General features: G+C 38.3%; 3 protein-coding genes and 1 long non-coding RNA gene across 6 annotated transcripts; 2 read left to right on the forward strand and 2 right to left on the reverse strand.

Moving 5' to 3' along the window:
- The first annotated feature begins 35 nt into the window (after positions 1–35).
- On the forward strand, positions 36–1,612 carry LOC108068327 (beta-1,3-galactosyltransferase 5). Of its 2 annotated transcripts, none has more exons than XM_017157818.3 (3): positions 36–355; positions 414–527; positions 600–1,612. In XM_017157818.3, exons 1-3 carry the CDS (start codon positions 136–138, stop codon positions 1,538–1,540), a joined length of 1,275 nt encoding a protein of 424 aa, XP_017013307.2. In that variant the 5' UTR covers positions 36–135; the 3' UTR covers positions 1,541–1,612. The 2 variants fall into 2 exon arrangements, with proteins under 2 accessions (XP_017013307.2, XP_070067594.1); XM_070211493.1 differs by having other exon boundaries at positions 214–355; positions 421–527.
- An 875-nt stretch (positions 1,613–2,487) lies between these two features.
- Positions 2,488–10,320, reverse strand: LOC108068328 (beta-lactamase-like protein 2 homolog). Of its 2 annotated transcripts, XM_070219398.1 has the most exons (4): positions 10,254–10,320; positions 9,661–9,675; positions 3,805–3,863; positions 2,488–3,736 (listed from the first exon to the last, which is right to left on the reverse strand). In XM_070219398.1, the coding sequence occupies exon 4, from the start codon at positions 3,717–3,719 to the stop codon at positions 2,841–2,843; it is 879 nt and encodes a 292-aa protein (XP_070075499.1). In that variant the 5' UTR covers positions 3,720–3,736; positions 3,805–3,863; positions 9,661–9,675; positions 10,254–10,320; the 3' UTR covers positions 2,488–2,840. The 2 variants fall into 2 exon arrangements, with proteins under 2 accessions (XP_070075499.1, XP_044250958.2); XM_044395023.2 differs by lacking the exons at positions 9,661–9,675; positions 10,254–10,320 and having other exon boundaries at positions 3,805–4,116.
- Positions 10,321–10,976: 656 nt separating this feature from the next.
- LOC108068293 (uncharacterized) lies at positions 10,977–21,017 on the forward strand. The gene is made up of 4 exons (XM_017157758.3): positions 10,977–11,600; positions 17,908–18,560; positions 18,620–18,859; positions 19,595–21,017. The coding sequence occupies exons 2-4, from the start codon at positions 18,080–18,082 to the stop codon at positions 20,659–20,661; spliced, it is 1,788 nt and encodes a 595-aa protein (XP_017013247.2). The 5' UTR covers positions 10,977–11,600; positions 17,908–18,079; the 3' UTR covers positions 20,662–21,017.
- Positions 14,696–15,856, reverse strand: LOC138913266 (uncharacterized). Its single transcript, XR_011418920.1, has 3 exons — positions 15,596–15,856; positions 15,302–15,377; positions 14,696–14,860 (listed from the first exon to the last, which is right to left on the reverse strand). It is a non-coding gene; the product is annotated as an uncharacterized lncRNA (long non-coding RNA).
- Positions 21,018–21,894: the final 877 nt, after the last annotated feature.

A 21,894-nucleotide genomic window follows, 5' to 3' on the forward strand; every position in this document is an offset into this window, starting at 1 on the left:
TAAATACGCCAGGACTTGAAAGTAACTGGTCAAGTGTGCTTAACTTTTATTGCTAAACATGACTTTCTGGGTATTTTGTCAAACCGACCTTGTAGAGCGGAAAAATTCCAGGCAAATAAGACCAAGCTTATAGCCATGGTGGGCCGACTTCTGCGCTGCATCCTTATCATAATCCTCATCAGCTTTACAGTCTTCTCGTACTTTTCGAAATCAAGGACAATGGCAAAAGTTGACTACCTTAAGACATTGGAACCGGATTCAGGCAATTTATTCTTAAGTGGTATAATATCCAAGGATTCTGGAACAAAGAGGGAAATGCTCCGGGCTTTTGGAGAAACTATTGAAGACGCACACGGTGGGTTTGGTTTTTCGTTTTAAAATATCAACAAATCCTAAAATCCTATTTTTTTCAGGAAACAGCAGTGGCAGCCAGAGCAATATGCTCTTTTCTAATAGTCAAAATATGAAAGCCAAAGATGCCATAGCCATTATCAGAAGCAGGAGAATCGGGGAGAATCAGGGAGAGAGTGAGAATTCCATTAATTTCTATATATATTCTAGACATTTTTTAATATATTTTTAAATCTTTTTTCTCGTAGATAGCGACAAAAAGGAGTTTTTGGGAGTGCTACAAGATTCGAAACATATCTTGGGGCGCAAATCAATGGAATTACTATCCATAGAAACCGAAGTTCCCGTCCGAATGCCCCTGGTACGAACGATCTACGAGCCCGGTCATGTGGACAATGGCATTGATATGGAAAGGATATGTCCCCTAGGAGGGTTACTCACAAAGCTGTTGGTACTGATCACCTCAGCTGTCCATCACGAAGCGGCCAGGATGTCCATCCGGCAGACGTGGATGTTTTACGGTAGCAGGAGAGACGTGGGCATGGCATTCATCCTGGGTCGAAGCACCAACAAGACTCTCAACGAGGCCCTCGAACGAGAGGAGTTCATGTACCGGGATTTGATAAGGGGCCACTTCATAGACTCGTACAACAACCTCACCCTCAAGACGATATCCACGCTGGAGTGGGCGGATCTGCACTGTCCGAAGGCCAAGTACCTTCTCAAAACGGACGACGACATGTTCATCAATGTGCCCAAGCTGATGACCCTTATGGCCACGACGCTCAAGGCCAATCGAACGATCTACGGGCGGCGGGCTGAGAATTGGAAGCCCGTTCGAAACAAGTGGTCCAAATATCACATATCCTTCGCTCAGTACGGGAAGGCCACCTTTCCCTACTTCACCACTGGACCCGCCTACCTCATCACCGGAGACGTAGTTCACGCCCTGTTTGAAAAATCCCTAGACACAGCCTTCCTAAAGCTGGAGGACGTCTTTACGACGGGCATCGTGGCCGGAAGTCTGGACATTCGACGGATAAACGTTCGCGAGATCGCCAACACCCGCACCAAGTTCGAGGCCTGTCACATCCGCGACAGAATCAGCATCCACATGGTGCGGAATAACGAACAGTTTGAGCTGTGGAAGATGTTGCTGGACGATACCATTAAGTGTGTTAAAGTGTAAATGCTTGGCAGGCTAAATGTCTTGTTTGACGGTTGTTAATATAAATCTATATCTGTATATTTGTAAAAACCATTTATTACTTTTAAATTTAATTAATTCAAATTTGAATGAACGCGGGAAGATCCACAGATCCTATCGGGTATTCTGCTTGCATGTTCATAATATTATAAAAAAATGTTTATTAAATTTAAGATTATGAAAGGTATAACCAGTAATTTTAATTAGTACAGTTGAAAAACAAGAGAGAACGCTATAGTCGGGTTGGTGTCCCGACTATCTAATACCCGTCACTCAGCTAAAGGGAGTGCGAACGCTGTGTCGGGTTGGTGTCCCGACTAATAATCGTAACTCAGCTAAAGGGAGTGCGAGGGAGATAGATATATGTTGACAATTTATAAAGCGTATAACTTTTTAATGAATTGTCCGATTTGAAAAATGTCTTCTACATTTCGATAGGTATAAATATACACAACAAAATTGCATTTATACTTCTCGGAAATCTTTAAAGATGTGGGCGCAGGACCCATTTTAAAATCGTTAGTGGGCGATTGTGGGCGTTAGAGGGGGCGTGGCGCTCGGCTAAAATAAACTTGCGCTGCGTAGGAAGCCAAAGAATATGTGTGGGAAATCTCAACCTTCTAGCTTTTGTAGTTTCTGAGATCTCAGCGTTCATACAGACGGACAGACGGACAGACGGACAGACGGACAGACGGACATGGCTAGATCGACTCGACTAGTTACCCTGATCAAGAATATATATACTTTATGGGGTCGGAAACGCTTCCTTCTAGCTGTTACATACTTTTGCACGAATCTAGTATACCCTTTTACTCTACGAGTAACGGGTATAATAATTGCCAAGACGGAATTGTAAACTTAAGAACTTAAGAAATTATTGGAAACATAGTTATTTTTGTAATAAACATTTGTTAACAAACAGTTGAAAATATAAATCAATATCTGTATATTTGTTAAAACAATTAACTACTTTTAAATTAAATAAATTCAAATTTCCCGAACTCGGAACCATATCGCTCAGATAATGCACAGAAACGAATATTCTGCTTGCGTTTTCATAATATTATAAAAAATATTTATAAAATTTAAGATTATGAAATGTATTACCAGTATTTTTAATTAGTACAATTGAAAAAAAAAACTAGCCAAGACAGAATTGTAAATACAAACTTGGGAAATTATTTAAAACATTATTATTTTTGTAATAAACATTTTTCAACAAACAGAGATAGTTATTTACATAAATGAGCTCATAAAAAATTAATTCTGAAAGTCACCCAAACTAGAGCGCACTGGTTGGCTGGTAGACATAGAACTCTTCATCCTCCGACTTGGACATCCGCAGCTTCCCTTCCTTCGCCAACTTGCTGAGGTGGTGATTCACATTGTAGGCGGCGGCGGGCCAGAGGTTTTCCGGCGTCTCCTTGTACACCTCGCGCACCACGTCCATCGCCTGCCACCTATCACTAGGTCGCTGGACGAAGAACTGCAGGATTTGCTGCTCGCGCTGATTGCGATGGCTTATGTAGTACTCAATCTTGCCAATCGGCTCCTCGATGACATTGCCGTGTCCCGGAAAGATGCGCTGCGGCTTGATGGCCAGTATCTTGTCCAGACTCTTCATGTACTCGAACAAATCCTCGAAGACGGCGGTGCCCTCGCCCAGGATGCAGTCGCCGCTGAAGAGCGTGCCCTCGCTCATGGTTAGCACCACATGGTCGGTGGTGTGTCCCGGCGTGTGCACCACCCGCACACTCGCTCCCTCGGTGGCGAACTCCTGGTTGTGGGCCAGCGGATGGAGTTTGATGTGCGCCGGGATCTCGGGACACACGTCCTGGGCATCCGTGCGGCCGAACTTGAACACGCGGCAATCCTTGTCGGCCAGCTTGGTGCCCACAATGCTCTTGACGCCGCCAACATGGTCGTGGTGCCAGTGGGTCAGCAAAATAGTGTCGATGGAGGCCTTTTCCTGCTGCAGCACGTCTCCCAAATGCTCAATGTATTGCGGCACGTCCTCGTCGCCGGTGTCGACCAGGATTCTCCGCCTGCCGCTGCCCAGCAGGTAGGTGTTGGTGCCCTGGAGCGTCATGGGACTGGGATTGCAGCCCAGAATCCGGATGACGGAAGAGGTGAGTCGGGTAACAGCCGGAATGAGGGCCATGTCTCTGTTTACCAAATCTAAGGGGGCAATAAATGGCTTATAACGATTACTCTGCAGAAATGATAGGATAAGCGGATGTACTTACGTAAGTTAAGCAATAAAGCTATAAACTTGAGGAGGATAATATTAAGTGTTTTTATTTCTTTTTTTTTTTTTTTTGGTTTTAAATCATCGCATGGATGATCAGATGGTTGGTCGCAACAACACTGCCGCATAGACCAGGGGCTCGTGGTTTGAAGGTGCATGCGCGATACACCCACGTCAACTCAATTGCTATCGATGTTCATCGTTTTGTTGGCTGTTTTCGATGTCTTTGAATTCAGAGTTTTTTCTCTCGAATGTTATGTGCGACAGAGCGATGTGTGGGTTGTCCAGAGATTTCAATTGACGTTATTGTAGCAAGACCACAGGCTGTGGTTTGCAAGGAGCTCCAGGATGTGATCGTATATGTGCTCATACGTCACTCTGATTGGCTCAGATTTAAAACCACAGAAGGTGGTTTTATAAAGACTTCTTGGCAGTGAGCTTGGCAGGAATGTTTATTGGCCAAACGCCATAAAAAACTACACAATTAGAAATGGTTAAATAAGAGGTAGACTTAAAAGTTTAGATTAGCTGTATTAATAAATTTTGCCAGCTCCCTTAAATGAAGCGGTTCTTTTTTGGTTAGTAATTCGTTAAGATCTTTATAATACTTGAAAATTTTGAATTTTCTACGGATGCTGATTAGTTTTTGGCAGTTAAAAATTGAATGCTCGGCATATTCCGGAACATTACACAGGTCACATAGGTTAGTATCAACAGCTTTTATTTTGTGAAGAAATACCTTGTCATATGTCGAGTCTACCATAAGTCTGTTTAATACTTTAATGCTTTTGGCATTCCATTTTAAGAAATGGTGCCAGGGTTTTTTGGGAATATTTGGGAAGACCTTTAAAAGATTTGATCCTTTGATCATGCATTTGTTTTTATATTCCTCATTCCACTTGTACTGTAGGATTTTTTTAATCTCTCTTAAGGCATCTTTAATATTGAGACTTATGTCTATTTCTTCCCCTTCGTTTACAGCTATTTTGGCAATACTATCAGTCTGTTCGTTTATGTTAATGCCTTTGTGGCCAGGTACCCAAACTAACTCTACAATTTCCACCTCCGAATCTTCAATTAACCTATGTATTTCTTGTACCATGTACGCCTCAGACTTTTTGTTTTTTATTAAGCTAATGGCACCCAGGCAATCACAAATTATAACTACATTTTTGTACTTGGATCTGTTCAAAATCTCACATGCTATTTTGATCCCAGCAAGCTCGGCACTTACTGAAGAGAGAGGCGCATCAAATTTAAATTTGTGAGTCGCACGGCTAGGCATTTCAAGTACACCAATGCCACCTGTAGCAGGACCTATGGACGCATCTGTGGAGATTATGTTCCACCCATTTTTCATGTATTTCTCAATTATTTCCCCGTAAAAGGCACAGAGTTCCTCAACTGAATATTCATTTTTGCTCTTGCTAATCACCTTTTCATTTATTCGGATCTTGTTGGATATATGAAACTGGTCTCGAATTCTAGTGTTTTCAAAAAAGAACTGAAATTCATGTATAGTGCTGGTGTAGCTTGTTTCAGCCAAAGATGACCTAATGGTTTCAAAGAGCGAGGGGTTTTGTGTTTTCACTTTAAACAATTCTTTAGCAGTAAGGAATTTAGCTCTGAAAATCGGTGGCATTACACCGGCAAGCACAAAAATTTCATGCTTGCTTGTCCCCGGAGGCACACCTACGCATCTTCTCAAGGCTCCAGCCTGAGCAATCTCTAAGCTCTTGTTCACTCCACTACCCATGTCAGCAATGCTGGTTATGGCGTATTCCTGCTTGCTTCTTACAAAAGATTTAAAAAGATTTACACTAATTTTTGGTTTCAACCCAGACTTGATAGTAGTTGCATAGTGCAGAATTTTTGAACTAGATTTGGTATCGGCTTTAATCTTTTTGACATGCTCTTTATGCGACATGTTTCCAGATATAATTCTACCAAGAAAACAAACATTTTTGAGATTTGGCACAGCCACATTTTCCACTGCTACGTTCACTACTTTTTTGCTTCCTCTACCGACATTTATTACCACCGACTTGCTCGGGTTAAAAGTAAAACCGAGGTCCTTGCAAAGTAGATTGAAATCTGTGAGCTTGTTTTGCAAATTTTCAACCGCACTATTAAATGCTTTTCCTGACGAGATAATCATGAAATCATCCGCAAACTGCATAATCTGAGTGTTTTCATCGTTTATTTGATGCAATCTCTTTGTGTATATGTTGAACAAGATTGGAGATAAGCAGGATCCTTGAGGAACCCCACCATTTGCCACCTGTACTGCATTTCCCAATTTCAAAACACGATTAGATAGAAAACTAAGAATCCAGTCTGTGAAGACTTTAGGGAATCCATCGTTTTCCATAATCAACTTTAGGAAATTCAGATTTACACAATTATATGCATTGGATAGGTCGACAACTGCTAGTACAACATTTAACCTATTCTTCTTCCTTAAGGCAATGACATTTATCACATCATTTATGCACATCGCCGCTGATTTTCCTTTCTGGTATGCATAAGACCTGTATGGTAGTAATTTCTTTTCTTTTATGAAAATCTCTAATCTGTTTTTAATCATGCAGTTAATTGTTTTGGCAAGACAGGATATAAGCGATATGGGCCTGAAATTTTTGACGTCTGATAAATCTTTGTTCCTTTTGGGAATCGGAGTAACTTTGATAATTCTCCATTCCTGTGGAAAATCACAGTTTGCAACCATGTTGTTGTATAAGGCTACCAACTCAATCTTGGCTTCTGTACTAAGAGACTTGATCATTTTGTACGTTATTAAATCCGCTCCTCCTGCAGTTTTTTTATCTTGATCAAGAACTTCCTGAAGATCTTCCAGAACAAATTCCGGATTTTCGTTGCTCTTTCTGGAATAAAGATTCTCATCTACAGCTCTATTTTCAGGAGGTATTTGCTCAATTAAGAAATCCAAAAAAGCACTTGATTTGTCCAGATCAAACCTATCTAACTTTTCTTCCTGACAGTTTTTTAAGTTTTTTAAAAACCTCCACGCATTTTTCGTGTTTGGTTGGGTGTTTAATTCAATAATCTTTTTTAAAAAACTAGTTTTCTTTGCTATTTTAACTGATTTCTTCCATTTGATTTTGAGATTTACTGCATTAACATAGTTTTCATACGACGGATCACGACATGCTTTGCTCTGACTATCAGAAAAATCTTTGAAGAGTTGTTTTAGTTCATCATTCCACCAAGCCTTTGGAGTTTTGTTTGCTCCAAAACAATATGAGGCTGCCTTGATTTCACTCGTTATGTTTTTGGTGAGATTTGATATACTACCACATGTCTTTATCTTTTCTAATTTGTTGAATAATCTTTTTTTTGCAAGAAACTTGATGGGTAGGTTCAGCTCAGCATTTATTTTGTAGACAATTGGAAAATGTCGGCTACCACCAATGAAAAAGCTTTTACATGTCCATTCGGTGCATTGAATACCTTTGGTGAATGTCAAATCTAGCACTGATCCCGAGACTGAGTCAATGTTTCTTTTAAACGTTGAACTGTTGTTGTTTTCAAGTCTGTATCCAGCACTTGACATTACTCTTTTTAAAAAAACACCCTTCCTATTACTTACACTGTCTCCAAAATCACTACATCTCGCATTGAAGTCACCAGATATAATAACTTTGTCAAAAGAGTCAAGTTTTTCTATTAGATTATTTACTTCATCTTTGAAGTTGTTGAGAGAAATGCTGGGTTGAAAATACACCGATGTTATAAGCATATTTAACCCTTTGTTAGAAGCACTTGCAATGACAATGTCACAGTTGGAGTTGTATTTAAATTTCTTTAATTTAAGGCTATTTTTGTAAGCTATTGCTACTCCTCCGTAGCCATCATCTCTGTACTTTTCAATCAAGTTGAAATTAATTATGTTTCTATATGATAAGTCGTGCGAGAAAACCTCCGATAGGATGGCAATATCACACTTCTCATTATTTAGAAAAAATTCGAGATCATTTTTATTGTTTTTTAGGGATTGTATGTTATACTGTAGAATTTTTATACTCATTGTGTTTCGTTACCGGCAATTCTGTCAATATTAGTAACAGATTGTGTTCCTTCTCTTACACTGTTTTGATTAATATTTTGCGTAGCTTTGATCAGATCTATAATTTCATTAGTGTTGCTAATTTGGGATAGCAGCTTAATGATGTGATGAATTTTGTCCTCAGTAGATAAACTAGGAAAGAAAGGAACATGGTCACTTGTGTCGTTTGTATACGGCTCCAAGTGAAAGTTAGGTTTCTGAACAGGAACTATAGGTTTTTCCACCAATCTGCTGACATAGCTGTGTTTTTTTAAAACTGCATTTACCTTGAGGTCCTTGTTCTGTGTCTGACTTCCCTGTTTGTTTAGGGGAGGAAAGTTATCGTCATAATTTTCCATGAGAGCATAATTCTGAGACACTGAGTAAGAACTTAACACCTCCTTCCTAGCTATCTTCTTGATTGTCATGATTTTGTTTATGTCCTGCTCCTTCGCCCACACCGGACATATTTGACTATCCCTGGCACTATGGTTTTTGGCGTTGCACAGAATGCATTTGAGCACCGAGCAGGTACCACTACATTCCTTCTCACCACATTTCCTACAACGTTCTAATGACTTGCATGTAAAAGCAGTGTGACCCAGTCTACCACACTTAAAACACTGACGCACTTTCGGTATGTAGTGGTCCACTTTCAAAGAGCATATTTCGAACAGAACAACTTTCTCCGGTAAATCAGCTCCGTCGAAGCTAACCTTAACGGTCTCAGTTGGTATCAAGTTATACTTCATACCCTCAGCTCCATTTGTGCTTTCCTGACGCCTCATCATGCGCTCAACACGGATAACCTTGACTGCAGAATTTAAATTCTCAAAAATTTCTTGCTCTGAGAAATTTGTGGGAATACCCCTAATAACTCCTAGAGACTCTACAAAGTTTCGTGGAATAAAAGCATTTATCTTCATCTTCTTTAACTCGGCATTCAGGACTAGGGAGTTGGCATCTCGAGCATTATGAAAGTATATTTTGTATAAAGAAGCTGCCAGCGGGATGATTTCCTTGAAACCATTTAACTGCATATGCCTAATTTTTTCATACAGAAAAAGTCCACTTTTAATTCTTTTATTTTCAAAAAGCTGACACTCCTTGGTTGAAACTAAAACTGCAGCAACACCAACATGATTTGATCCATATAAACAAGATAGACGCTTTTCCTCAACTTTTGTTGTATTGAAATCACTATTGGTTAATGTATTGGAACTTGAAAGTGTGCTATAGTTTTTTTTGGTGACATCCTGGGTATTTTGACTACAGTCAGCTGCAGCCCCATTTTTACTCTTTATGTTTCCACTCTCTTCGCTTCCTGACTTGGCGGCCATGTTTTTAATTTGGTCTTCGCTTGTGTCCATCTGATTCGCACTAACACCTGCATACTCAGTTTTGCCCCTGCACATTTTTTTTGCACTAATCTTCTCAGACGCACATCCTTTCAAAAAACTGGATGATGGTTGCTGGTCAAGGTTTCTCTTCACAATTTTTTTGCTGTATATATTAAGATCAGGGGGTTTTATTTTGGCCGACACCGTTTTACCGGCGTCCGCCATGTTAGTCGCTGGTTTTACCAGCCTGCCAAAAACTCACCAGAACACCACTTGGAAGTAATTTTCCTTTTTTATTCCACAAAAAGAAAGCTTCTAAACAGTTTTCTACTTTATTTCACACACTTTTTCACAGAGCCTTTGATACTCAAAAAGTTTTTCACTGAAACGAAGCAGAAAACAACCGGTCGTGCTTGCTGCCGAAATAGAAGTGAGTGTTTTTATTTCAATTATTTAATGATCCTTAGTTTGTAGGGATGTCGAAAATATATCAAAATATCAATATATCGATATTTTTTACGAAAAAATAAATATTTTTATCGTGATATTTTTTTTCAATAATTATCATATATCATCGATTTTTTTTCACATTTTTTTGATAATTTTAAGTGGTCTCACTTTTCATCGGGACAAGAAAAAATACATATGTGAAAGATGAGCGCCGCTAAAATTTATTTTTCGGCAAGTGAAAATGCATAGCATAGCATTCAGAATTCAAGAAAAAAAAAAGCGCTGGAAATAATTGACTTTAATATTATAAATAAAAGCAAAAGAAAGCCAAAATAAATATTGTTTTCTTTCATTTATTAAAATATATAAACTAAAAATTATAAAAATATAATTTAAGATCGTATGGGGGTTAATGTTTGGTGGTTATTGCTTATGCAGCTTAAAATTAAAAAAAAAAAATAATAAATCAAAAATATCAAAAATATCTGATATATAGATATTTTTTTTCTGATATATCAAATATCATTTTGATTTTTTGTTTAAATAAAAAATATCATCGATACGATATTTTTAAATATTTCGACATCCCTATTAGTTTGCAATTAATATGAACTTTGCTCTTATCAAGGAACCCGCATTTTTCTGGTGCTACACAAACAGCTGTTAGCAGTAGCGGAGACACCAACCTTTTTCTATTTTAACATTTATTTTAACATAAAGCCTCTGCACACAGCTGCTTAAATCGCTGTTGCAATTTTAAGCGAAATCGTGCTCACATAAAGAAACCGCTGTTTAAATTTATTTGTCCTGAAAATTATAAAATTACACCTCAAAACTAACTGAAATTTGAATGCTAGCATGAGGAATGTTGTTTAGTAGCAAATTAGTTGTTTATTGTTCTTAGCAAATTGTCCAAGAACGGGAGTTCCATCTAGGCAAGTGTAGTGGTCATTCCCTTACTTTTACTATGAGATAATTTTCTGAGTTCCGAGCCTTTGCAAGGCTTAACTTTTTATGGGAAAAAAGTTTCACCATATCTAACTGCCAACCGCGAGCAAAATTGCAAAATCGGTTTGGAGTAAGGGTGTAAAAGTAAAGTAATAAATATTTATTTTTATTCAAAAAATTCCGATATATTAATATTTTCGTATATTTTTCGCAGATATTTTTAACAGATTTTAGCGAGCATAGTGTTGTTAAATGTTATGTCTGTTAACAGTAGCGATGACACTTTGCCTCTTAACATTTCTGCTAGAAAATCGCGGCCGATTTATTTTTATTCCAAAAATCACTGATACACTGATATTTCCATGTTTTTTCACATCGCTAGGCAAAATCGGTTTGGAAGCAGTGGGAGTAACGGGGTCTCCCACAAAAAAGGGGAATAAAATTGGAATTCGAGCGGCCGCTGCAGCGCAGCGCATTGTGCAAAGCCTCAAAAGTGTCGTAAAACTGCGTTACTTCCGCAGATTGCAAAAGCAGCCCCCTAAAAAAATCGAGGGGCAACGCGAAATCAGTGCTCCTCCGCCAGCAACAACAAATCGCTCGGTTTGCCAAGGTGTTAATGCTCATTTATTTATAAAACATGGTCCGCATGACTAATGAAACGGGTTGGCGTTATTAAAAACGATTAAGTCGATATACTCGGAGAACTAGAGACCAGAAAATAAGAAACTCCCCAAGGCACACGCACACACACACGTAATTCGTGGTGGCGCCTAGGGTCCAAAGACAACAACAACAACCACTGGCACTAGGATAACAACAACAGCAATTCATCATTGTTAATTGTCAACAAAAGGCGAATTTATTAACGTTAAACAAACACTAAAAATAAGCAGGCAGGCAAGTAATTATGCTTGACCCTGGTCCAACAATAGCCCCATCTCGGATTCCAGCGCAAGAGGAAGGGAGACGCAGCTAAAACCACGCTGGGAGGTAAGTTTATAATAAGTCTGCTTGAAGATTTCAAAGATTTCGGGGGGAAAAAGACTCGGCGACGCAACGATGACGCTGCGTCGTTGCCTAGGTTTTTTGTTATTTTATTAACACACATTTATGTTTGCTTAAGCAACCGTCGAGCGCACATTTCCAAATTCCACGGCCGGACATTGCACCACCACTGAACTCGCGTGGAGGTTTCATTAACGGCCATCCAACCTACAGATCGATCTTCCTGGTATCTCACCATTAACGCACTATTCATCCATTTTATAATCGTATTAACGGTCTTCTCATACAAAATCTATGTTTTTCGCTCCTTCTGCAACCCATATAACACAAAATTCCTGGGTCTCAATATTAAGCATTTGAAGTTCCATAAAAAAGGCATGGTTTTTGTAAAAAACTATTTTCTTATCGGTTACACACGCCCATTGAAACAAGAAAATTGCTGATTATTTAAAGCGAACGTTTCAAAAAAGTTTATCGTGAAATTCCATTTTGTAGAATTAGAGCCATTATCAGAAGTAACTCATTAAGCTTTTAAATTCCAGAAAATATCGTATACAATTAAAGTTAAAAATAATGTGGATTAATAAATATATGGTCTCCATTCAGAGAAGTTTGTAATACTTTTATCAAAAGATTCTTTTTCTGTTTTATGTGTTTAGTGAGAATATTGTTAAGAAGTATGTACCTATCTTAAAACAAAAAAAAAACATTTTAATTTGCTTCTAAAGTGCTTTAGAAAGATAGAAAATAAAGTCAGGTGATTATTTTTTCCCTTGTCGCTATTATTTATTTTCATGCAAATCCATGATTCATATTTACGTGCTTTAATTTGTTGGTCACATTCAAATATTTAAGCGAATCCAATTTACACAAGTTTTTGGCAAATAAATTTAAATTTCTAGGACAAAGTTGTTTGCAATTCAAACATTAAACTTGTGGACGAAGAGTGCTATTCGTGGATATTTTTGGCCTGAGGACTGACTTTCATTAGCACGATCCAGTGTCCAGTTGAATCTTCCTGGCTCTGATTGATAGCGGGGCAGTTTGAGATGAAGATAGTTTCGAGACGCCCGAAAACCCGTTTGCCGCCTAACCGGCGATTATCTGCGGTTCATTGTACTTATTAGCAGAGTCGAAGTGGGGCCACGAAAAAAAAAAACATAACCGACCGCCAGCCGGATTGGAAGTTTGGACCCACTTCCGCTCACCAACTTGCTGCCTCTCAGAGCCTCAGACTTTTTCTGCTGAATTCGAGTTACACTTCATCAAATTACGCGCTCTTGTCAAATTTCACGGCTCTTTGGTAATTTCGCACACAATTACAAGGCACTATAAACAGGCAACTGCTGAAACATGTAGAACAATTAGAGTCGACGTTTTCTAAATTGAACAATTATATGCCTATCGAGGTATGGGAACTAGCAAAAAATCTATGGAGAAAGTAAATTGATTTGGCAGTTTAAAAAATAATTACAGAAATACCATACAAAGAACATCCAATATTAATTTTGCTTTAAAAAATTAAGTATGGTTCTTTATATAGAGTAAATATTTCTACGAATGTTTATTCCCCAAAGGGAAGTGGAATCCGATAAGAAACGGTTCGCGATAATTAAAGAAATTCCAAATGAAATTGCACATATTCTAGTCAAATTATTAAGGGCAACTAACCAATGCACTGTCAGTGATTCATCCTTCGCACAGATAAGCCACACTTTCACTCTTGAAAAAAAAAACAAAAACAAAAGGGGTAATCTCTTATCAATACACTGCACGTCACGCTGCGGTTTCAAATAGAAACACAAATTCGCTCACTAGCGTTTAGACTTGTGTACGTCGGTTCTGCTTTATGATAAGCCAAAAAACACGATAGGACATTGTCGGATTTAGCCCCCCAAAAAAATTCCATTGTGCATATAAACTCGTGGCGATTCTTTCCGGTTCCCAGTAGACACTCTGATAAACACTTTCCCCTGAAAGCGATTAAATTTTATCAACGAATTGCACTAATTACCATTTATTAACGGGCTAAATATTTGGTCAAACTCTTCTAATTAAAAGATTTTGTTACGCTATCAGTAGTGTGGTGCTATCTACTCAAAAATAGAAATAATAAATTTCTAGCATTTATGGGGCAGTAAATTTGTAGTGTTTATAATTAAATGATAAGTGGAAATACGCAGAATTTAGTTGCTGTCTTATCAGCCGAGGGGTTTGCAAATAAAGCAACAAAGTATTATCGAAAGGGGTTTGTTTTACAACAAATAAAATCTAATTGTATGCAGCCTTTGTTTTCGATCCTTATTTAAAAATTAAATCTTGTTCAATACAATTTTTTTTCATTTTATAAATAGCCCACGAAGTAGACACAATTTTGATTGGTTTTGGGTTTAACCTTACTGAATTGCGACTTAAGGTGTTTCTTCACCTTCGCGACTCAGATTAGATAAGTGTCGAATAAGTACTAATTGTTTTAAAGTAAAACGATTTTTAATCATAAGAATAATGGAAGTCAAGTATCAAAAAAGATAAGGGAAATGTCAATACATTTTTTTGGTTAGGTCGTTGCCTTGAAAGCTATTAAAAGTATATCCAAAATGAAATAATATCAGAAGGCTTCGGATAGATATACATGCACTCATAAAAAAAAATCGAAGAATTTCCTTAAAATCTAGAAAATTCTTTCTTGAATTTTTGCCAAAGGCGACCTCACCTTTGTTTCAAGAAATGGTTTTTTTGAAAGGCACCATTAAAACAAGAAAAAATATTTCTTGTTTTAAGAAATTAAATTTCTTAAAACAAGAAAGGGTTTTTTAGGAAGCCACCATAAAAACAAGAAAAAATATTTCTTAAAACAAGAAAGGCGATTCTTGTTTCAAAGGTGGTTTGTTTCTTGTTTCAAGAAATTAAATTTCTTAAAACAAGAAAGGGTTTTTTAGAAAGGCACCTTTTAAACAAGAAAAATTCTTTCTTGTTTAAATTTCCTTTCAAGAAATTTTATTTCTTGAATTAAGATATAATATTTCTTGAAAGGAAGTTTTATATTAACACTGAAACCCTAAAAATAAAATGTAACTTAGTTTTTTCTTTTGCATAATATATTTATTTACATTTAAAACATTTAACACTTAACATTTAAACATTTTTAAATAACACATTTTTGACTCAAGAAAACATTATTATTACCCAAGGTCTGTTGAACTTCATATGACCTAAGGTGATCCATTTTCTTCGCCTTTCCTCATCTATAAAAAAAGAGTTATTGGGATATCAATGATTTGTTTTTAGATAAACAACTTTTTTGAAATAATGTAATGTTAATAATAGCCAAAATACAAACACGTTGGACAGACGACCGAGAGAGAGGAGCAAGACAGGTAGAAAATGAAGGGTTGAAAATCGAATTTCAGAGAGAGAGAGGCACGGGAGAGACACGTACATACATACATATATATTTACATACAGTCCTTTGCGCGAAGGGAGACCGAATGTAAGCAGGGCAGATCGTGTCAGTTTTAAGAAGGAGAAGAGAGAAACGTCGCGACGCGTAGGTCAAGCGAGCGAGAGAGAGGAGCAGAATATGAAAGGGTTGAAAATCGGGTTTCAGATCGGGTGAGCCGCGTACATGCATAGATATTTACATGCATACATAAGTATGTCAAACAAATACAACATATTTTTCTTACCTTAGAAGGTTTTAAAACAAAATTACAGCTTCGACAAACAAATTATTTGGCTGATGCAACTGCAGGTATTTTCACTCTGAAAAATAAGTAAAATGCGAGTAATAAGATAAAGTTAATATAGAACTGTACACCCACAAATTTATGTACAAATGTATGTATGTACGTAGCTCTTAGCTAAAAAACAATTCACCTAAATTGGTATTCGCTTGGTAAAGAGATTTGAAATGTATCCTTTAATTACATACATACAATTGTACGCCCGCTATACAAAAAATTATATACATATTTACATACCTTTGAATATTCGGAAAAAGGCTTCACCTCTTATCCGCTTGAAAATCACGTCCATCACTCACGAATTTTTTTCACAACTGACACTCGGGGGATCTGAGAAGTCGGTAGTCGGGTAGTAGTCGTTTTTCTTGTCGTTAACATTCGGCAGCCGAAGGAAGTCAATGGCTACTTTCCTATATTCTAGGGTCATTTCATTCATATATTCAAAGGTGATTTTGTCCTTAAACACGTACAAAAATGTTTTGGCTGCGACGACAAAACAAACATATGAGATTTTCATTTTTCTATTTTTAAGAAAAATTCTTTCTTGAATTTTTTCCATCAAGAAAGGTTTTCTGTATTCAAAGGCCAATTTTCTAATAACAAGAATTTTTTTTTCTATTTTCAAAGGTAGGCCGATTCAATGGCGAGATTTCCAAAATTTAGAAATTAATTTTTATGAGTGTGTCTAACAATATAGATATGATACAAAGATACTCTCCTGGTGATATCATATTATTAAAGACTCTACCAGGAGATTCATGGTAATTTCGCTTAGCAGATTTACTTTGCAAATGTTACGATATCAGATATATAACTTACCTTTCTCGGCTAGACCGCAGACAGATTAGATAAGCGGTGGTAATAGTTTGATAATAACTACCTTATCGACAAACAATTAAGATAGCCCCCTTACTACCTGTGACGCATTGGGGATTTTCATTGACTATTCAAGACTGATTGGGGCCAAGTTCGAAAGTTGTAAGTAGAGTTACGAGTGCCAGTCCTGCGGTTTATTGATTTTCATATCGAACTGTCACAACCACCGACTGCTTCTATTTTAATGGCAGCCCAGTAAGGCACCGATTAAATCTATATATATGTGGACCCTAATGGGATTCCTAGAAAGCTAGCCCTGAAATACCCAGATGGGATCGCCCGATAAGCAATCTTATCGTCGTCCAGCCGGGCAAAGCGCGACGAGTCAAGTGGCTCCAGCACTTCTGGTCAAGAGTCTGCCCGAAGTTTGTGTATTAAGTTCTGCCTCCGTTGGGTTTCTCCTCGGTCTCCGAATCGGGTCAAGACTGCTGTTGACTTGTTCGAGTCGCATGCAAAGTGGGCCCAGAGCCCAAAGCGATGTCGTGACAATTCTGGATGCTGTGCGTGTTCTCCTCTTTCTGGGAATTCATTAGCCGGTGGAAACTTCCCAAGTGCCTTGCCCGCCGTTCGTCACTCCCATTACCATATAAATCAGTTGGGCATTTGCCTCGTGTTTCCCAAAATAAAATTGCTGGCAGCCGAGATCTCAAATTCCAAACTATGCAAACAATTGCAAAAACCCCTGGAAATTCCACAAACTTTCTTTAAATAATAGGTTCCTGAATTTAAAAGTAGAAACTGAAAAGTTTAATTTAATTTTTGAGGCTTTGAAAAATAAGTTGTATCACAAGTACCATAAATATAACTATGCCAAATGAAAGAACAAAAACTTAACCATAAGTCCTAACGTAAATCCAATGTAAGTTTGCTTCAATAAGAATGCCTAATATGGATTCCCTATTTTAAAAGAAGAAACTGCAGGGTTTAATTTAATTTGTGAGTCCTTTAAAAATAAATTTTATTACGAGTACCATAAATAGAACAATGCCAAATGATAGAACAAAAACTTAACCATATGTTCTAACGTAAATGCAATGTAAGTTTGCTTTTTTTAGAATTCTGAAAGTATACAAAAACGTTATCTTTCCGCGTAGGTAACTCCACCTCACTCACAAATATTTGCATTTTCCTCGCCAGTGGTAACGAAAACAACAGAACAGAGTATTTGGGTTGACTCGACTGTGAAATACATCTCTAGAGGGGGAGAGAAAATTAAAAAGTGTTTTTTTAAATATACATATACATTTTGTATATTTTTTTTTAGGGATTTGTAAATTCTAATGTTATTAATAGTCATCGGATTTTAGGTGAAATCGTTTTTTTAAAATATGATTTAAAGCCACATTTGATTGGTAAAAAGTTTTTTACAAAAACCTCAATTCATTTTAGCCTAAATCTAATTATAACTTAATAAATAAAATTTGTAACCAAATAATTGTGGCTTTAAATCGTATCTAAAAAAATCGATTTTCCCTAAAATACGATGTCTAGTTATTATTTTTCCTAGTAATCTAGCAAATATGAAAAAAACAATTTTTTTACAAGAAACCCTCACATCCCATCTTTATCTAAATAGATGTACCTTCCTGTTCCCAGAGTGACGGGTATGGGAGCACTTAACAAATCAGCTGAATCAATTGTTTACTTACATTTCCGTGGTGCTCTCATTGCAGTTGCACCGCAGTCGTCGCCAGGCTAGCAAGCGTCCAGGGCATCGTTATCATAATACTCACAGATTGAAGGCGGGAACGAGAAACGAAAAGCGAACCAGAACCAAGAGAAGAGCGGAGCGGAGTCCAGACTGAAACCGAGGCCGAGACTGACTGAGATTTGGCCAGAGCCACCATGGCGGCCGTGGGCAATCTACACAACACGCGCATGCTGCGCTTCCTTTTAGTCCTAATCGTGGTGATCCTCACCATATTCATCTACGCCTCGTACTCGACGACGGGCACTCTGACTGCGAACCATGTGCACCCGGCGGCCTCACCGCCGCAGCAGTTGATTGGTGGTCATCCTGGTCGCCAGCCGATGGACCAAGTGCAGATAGTCAATAACACGGAGAAGGAGAACAGTCCGCCGGCTGGCGGAGAAAGTACGGCTAAGTTAACCAGCAGACAGTCGCAGCAGCAACAACAGCAAACAGTGGAGATCCACAAGAAGCATCCGCAGCACCGACTGCCCACCATCGATGAGGATGCCCTGCTCGACGGCGGCTCTGCCGGCGCCAGTCCCCAGGTGGGTGGCGCTGAACAGACGCCCAATGGCATGGCGGATGAGCTGCTGGAGGAGCAGCAGTATGGCCAGAGCGTTGACGGCATCACCGGTAAGTGGCAGTGATAATATCGTGATGCTAATTAAGCTAATGAATCGCATCTTTCGCAGGCAACATCAACAGCAGCACCAATAACAATAGCTCTGCAGACACGTTGGTTGTCAAACAATCGATTCCCGCCCAATCACCGCAACAGTTACAGCCGGGACTTTCCGATGCCGAGCTCCTTATACCGACATCAAATTTGCAAAAGTTTATCGAGAATGCCGATAAGATACTGAAGAACATCACCTCGAACAGTAGCAATGGAGCTGCTGGTGTCCCCGCAACCGGAACTGACCAAAACACAGGTAATTAAAACCCTGTTCGTCATAGCAATTAAATTACATCCTTCTGTAACTATTCGAGTTGAAGTGTTGTCTCAACGATCCCTGCCTTGTTATAAATTTCTATCTAAAAGCCCTCCAAAAAAACAAACATTTGTACAGACAAAGACCTGCTGACGGCGCACCCAATGGCGTTCGCTAATATGGGCAGGTTTCGTGTTTCATTATGGAAGCGCTGTAAACAATCGGTCATTATTTCATACTATTGGATTACTGGCGACCAGCTGTTTATGGGACGAATTAGAATTCACTCGAGTCTTTATTTGTGTTTCTAATAGAGCCCTGCATAAATGGATTCAATAAATTATTTTGAATTTTTTCTTTTAAATTAATGAATTAATTTGAATTTAGAGTTTAAAAGAATTGAATGAATGAATGGCATGAATTCCGAAATAATTCAAACAACAATTTCTTTTGAAGAAGAAAGGGCCATAATTTTGTGGTTAAATCTGCCTGAATTTTATTTACTAAGCAGTTAACATTGATTTGTTAAAAAATTCATAAAAATTATTGATTCATTCATTCAATTTGAAATGAATTAGAAAATAATTAAAATTATTTCACAAAGAATTGAATTAAACAAATCAGAAATTTTATGGCATTCTATGATAAAACAAAAATTGAATGATTCACGCAGGGCTCTATTTTCTATTACATCTACAGAATGGTCTAACCTAATGGTCTGGTTTCTCTTTATAGATAAAGGAAGTCAAGCGGATATGGCACAACTCAATTCGGTGGATGGCAAGCTGGAGGTCTCCGAAGCTGACTCCGTTAAGGAGGAGGTGGAATCGAAGGTGATACAGGAAATTAAGGATGCCAAGAAGGAGGCTGTAGTTTCACCGCCCAAATCCGCCAGACCAGCAGTGGCCAGTGTGAAGACGACAAAGACGAAGAGCGTGGCCAGTGTGCCAAGTGCTCCAGTGGATCCATCGAAGGGAGTGGCCACCGAGAAGCTGTACGAACCAGGCCACATAGACGAGGAAATCGATGCGCAGCGCATTTGTCCACGGGACGGCGAGTCCATTAAGCTTCTGGTGCTTATTAGCTCCGCAATGTCTCATGATGCTGCACGAATGTCCATTCGCCAGACGTGGATGCACTACGGAAGCCGAAGAGACGTTGGCATGGCCTTCGTTTTGGGCCGTGGCATTAATGAAACTCTGAACAAGGCCCTCACCCAGGAGAACTTCATCTACGGTGATCTGATACGCGGAAACTTCATAGACTCGTACAATAACCTCACCCTCAAGACGATATCCACGCTGGAGTGGGCGGATCTGCACTGCCCGAAGGCAAAGTACATCCTCAAGACGGACGATGACATGTTCATCAATGTGCCCAAGCTGCTGACCTTCCTGGACAAGCACAAGGAGAAGAGGATCATTTACGGTCGGCTGGCCAAAAAGTGGAAACCGATTCGCAACAAGAAGTCCAAGTATTACGTGTCCGTTGACCAGTTTGCAGCGGGCGTGTTTCCCTCCTTCACCACTGGACCAGCTTACGTTCTCACCGGAGACATCGTGCACGAGCTGTACGTGCGATCGCTTAAGACCGTGTATCTGAAGCTGGAGGATGTCTTCACCACGGGCATCGTGGCCAAGAGCCTGAATATCAAGCGGGTGCAGGCCAACGAGTTCGTCAACCGGCGCATCTCCTTCAACCCGTGCAACATCCGCAATGCAATCAGCGTGCACATGATCAAGTCGAACGAACAGTTCGATCTGTGGAAAAAGCTGCTGGACCAGACCACCAAGTGTAAATAGTATTTTAAGTTTAGGGTTTAGTTTGTCGGTACGAAGTGAATAACCCAGTGTGGTCTTTCGAGGAGCGGAGCAAAAATATTATGTAATACGGTACGAGTAGAGAATGATTAGCCAAGGCAGCTAAATATAGGATTATACAATTAGCATAGTCTCTAAGTCCTAGAAGTATCACAAATTTCGTCGTTGTTGATCCCTGCATCTGCCTATATGCATGTGGTCCATCGGCGATCCGAGTACATTTTAAACGATTCGTAGTTTAATTTTAGCATTCTGAATGCCATTATTTAAATGATAATTACTGAGCGATAACTGTGGTTATATCTTAACACTAAATACATTAATGTATATCGAGAGAATCCCAAAGTGCCTTTTCTTTCTATTACGGTTTTTAAGTGTCCATTCTTCTGAATATTTGTGTATTTTACCCATTGGGACATAAATATGTATTGGATTTTCACTTTTGAGTTGTACAAAATTATCAAAATAAATAATTCCTCTAATTAAAGATTGTGGAAACAATTCCACAGTTACATTGAATCTGCGATTTCTTGATCGGAAATAAAGTGGATTAAAATTACTAACAGGTAAAGATTCACATCCGAGAGCTAAAAAATTTGGATAATGCTTTTGATTTAGATTTGCTGACGTAGAGATCTTTTGAGCTTTTAGAGAATTGGGATAAATCTTTGGTTTCAAAATTTTTTGTGCCTTCTTCTAAAAATGACTACCCGATCAACAGTGAATGAATTTTTTGATGGTTGATATGATAGTAATTTTCTAAAGAAAATAATAAAAGAGGAAATTAAGTCGTTCATCATCTATAAGTTTGTAGCCACTGCAGTTCCTCATGATAATTTTTCACCAGGTTCGGGGTGCTAACAATATTAAAACTGGAAGCCGGTTTGGGGATTTAATGACCGGAGTCATGTTGATAGATCTGGTTTGGAAGAGTCATCCCGATAAACTTGAATAAAGATTTTAATTTATTGAGGCTTTAACAAGGCTGTGAGGCTATCCTATCTGATCGCTTCCAGTTTTATAAGTCTCTTCCTATTCCATTGAAAGACATTTCAAGAAGCCACCTTATCCTTTCAAAGTTTATTTAAATAAATCAAATATTTTATACTGTTAATTTAACAAAGAGTTTTTCAGTTATCAAACTACAACAACTAAATTAATTATTAAAAAATACGTTAATCTTAATTTAAAAAACGTAGTATTTGAAGTGTCATT

This window comes from Drosophila takahashii, chromosome 2L (assembly GCF_030179915.1).
Source record: "Drosophila takahashii strain IR98-3 E-12201 chromosome 2L, DtakHiC1v2, whole genome shotgun sequence".
NCBI lineage: Eukaryota > Metazoa > Arthropoda > Insecta > Diptera > Drosophilidae > Drosophila > Drosophila takahashii.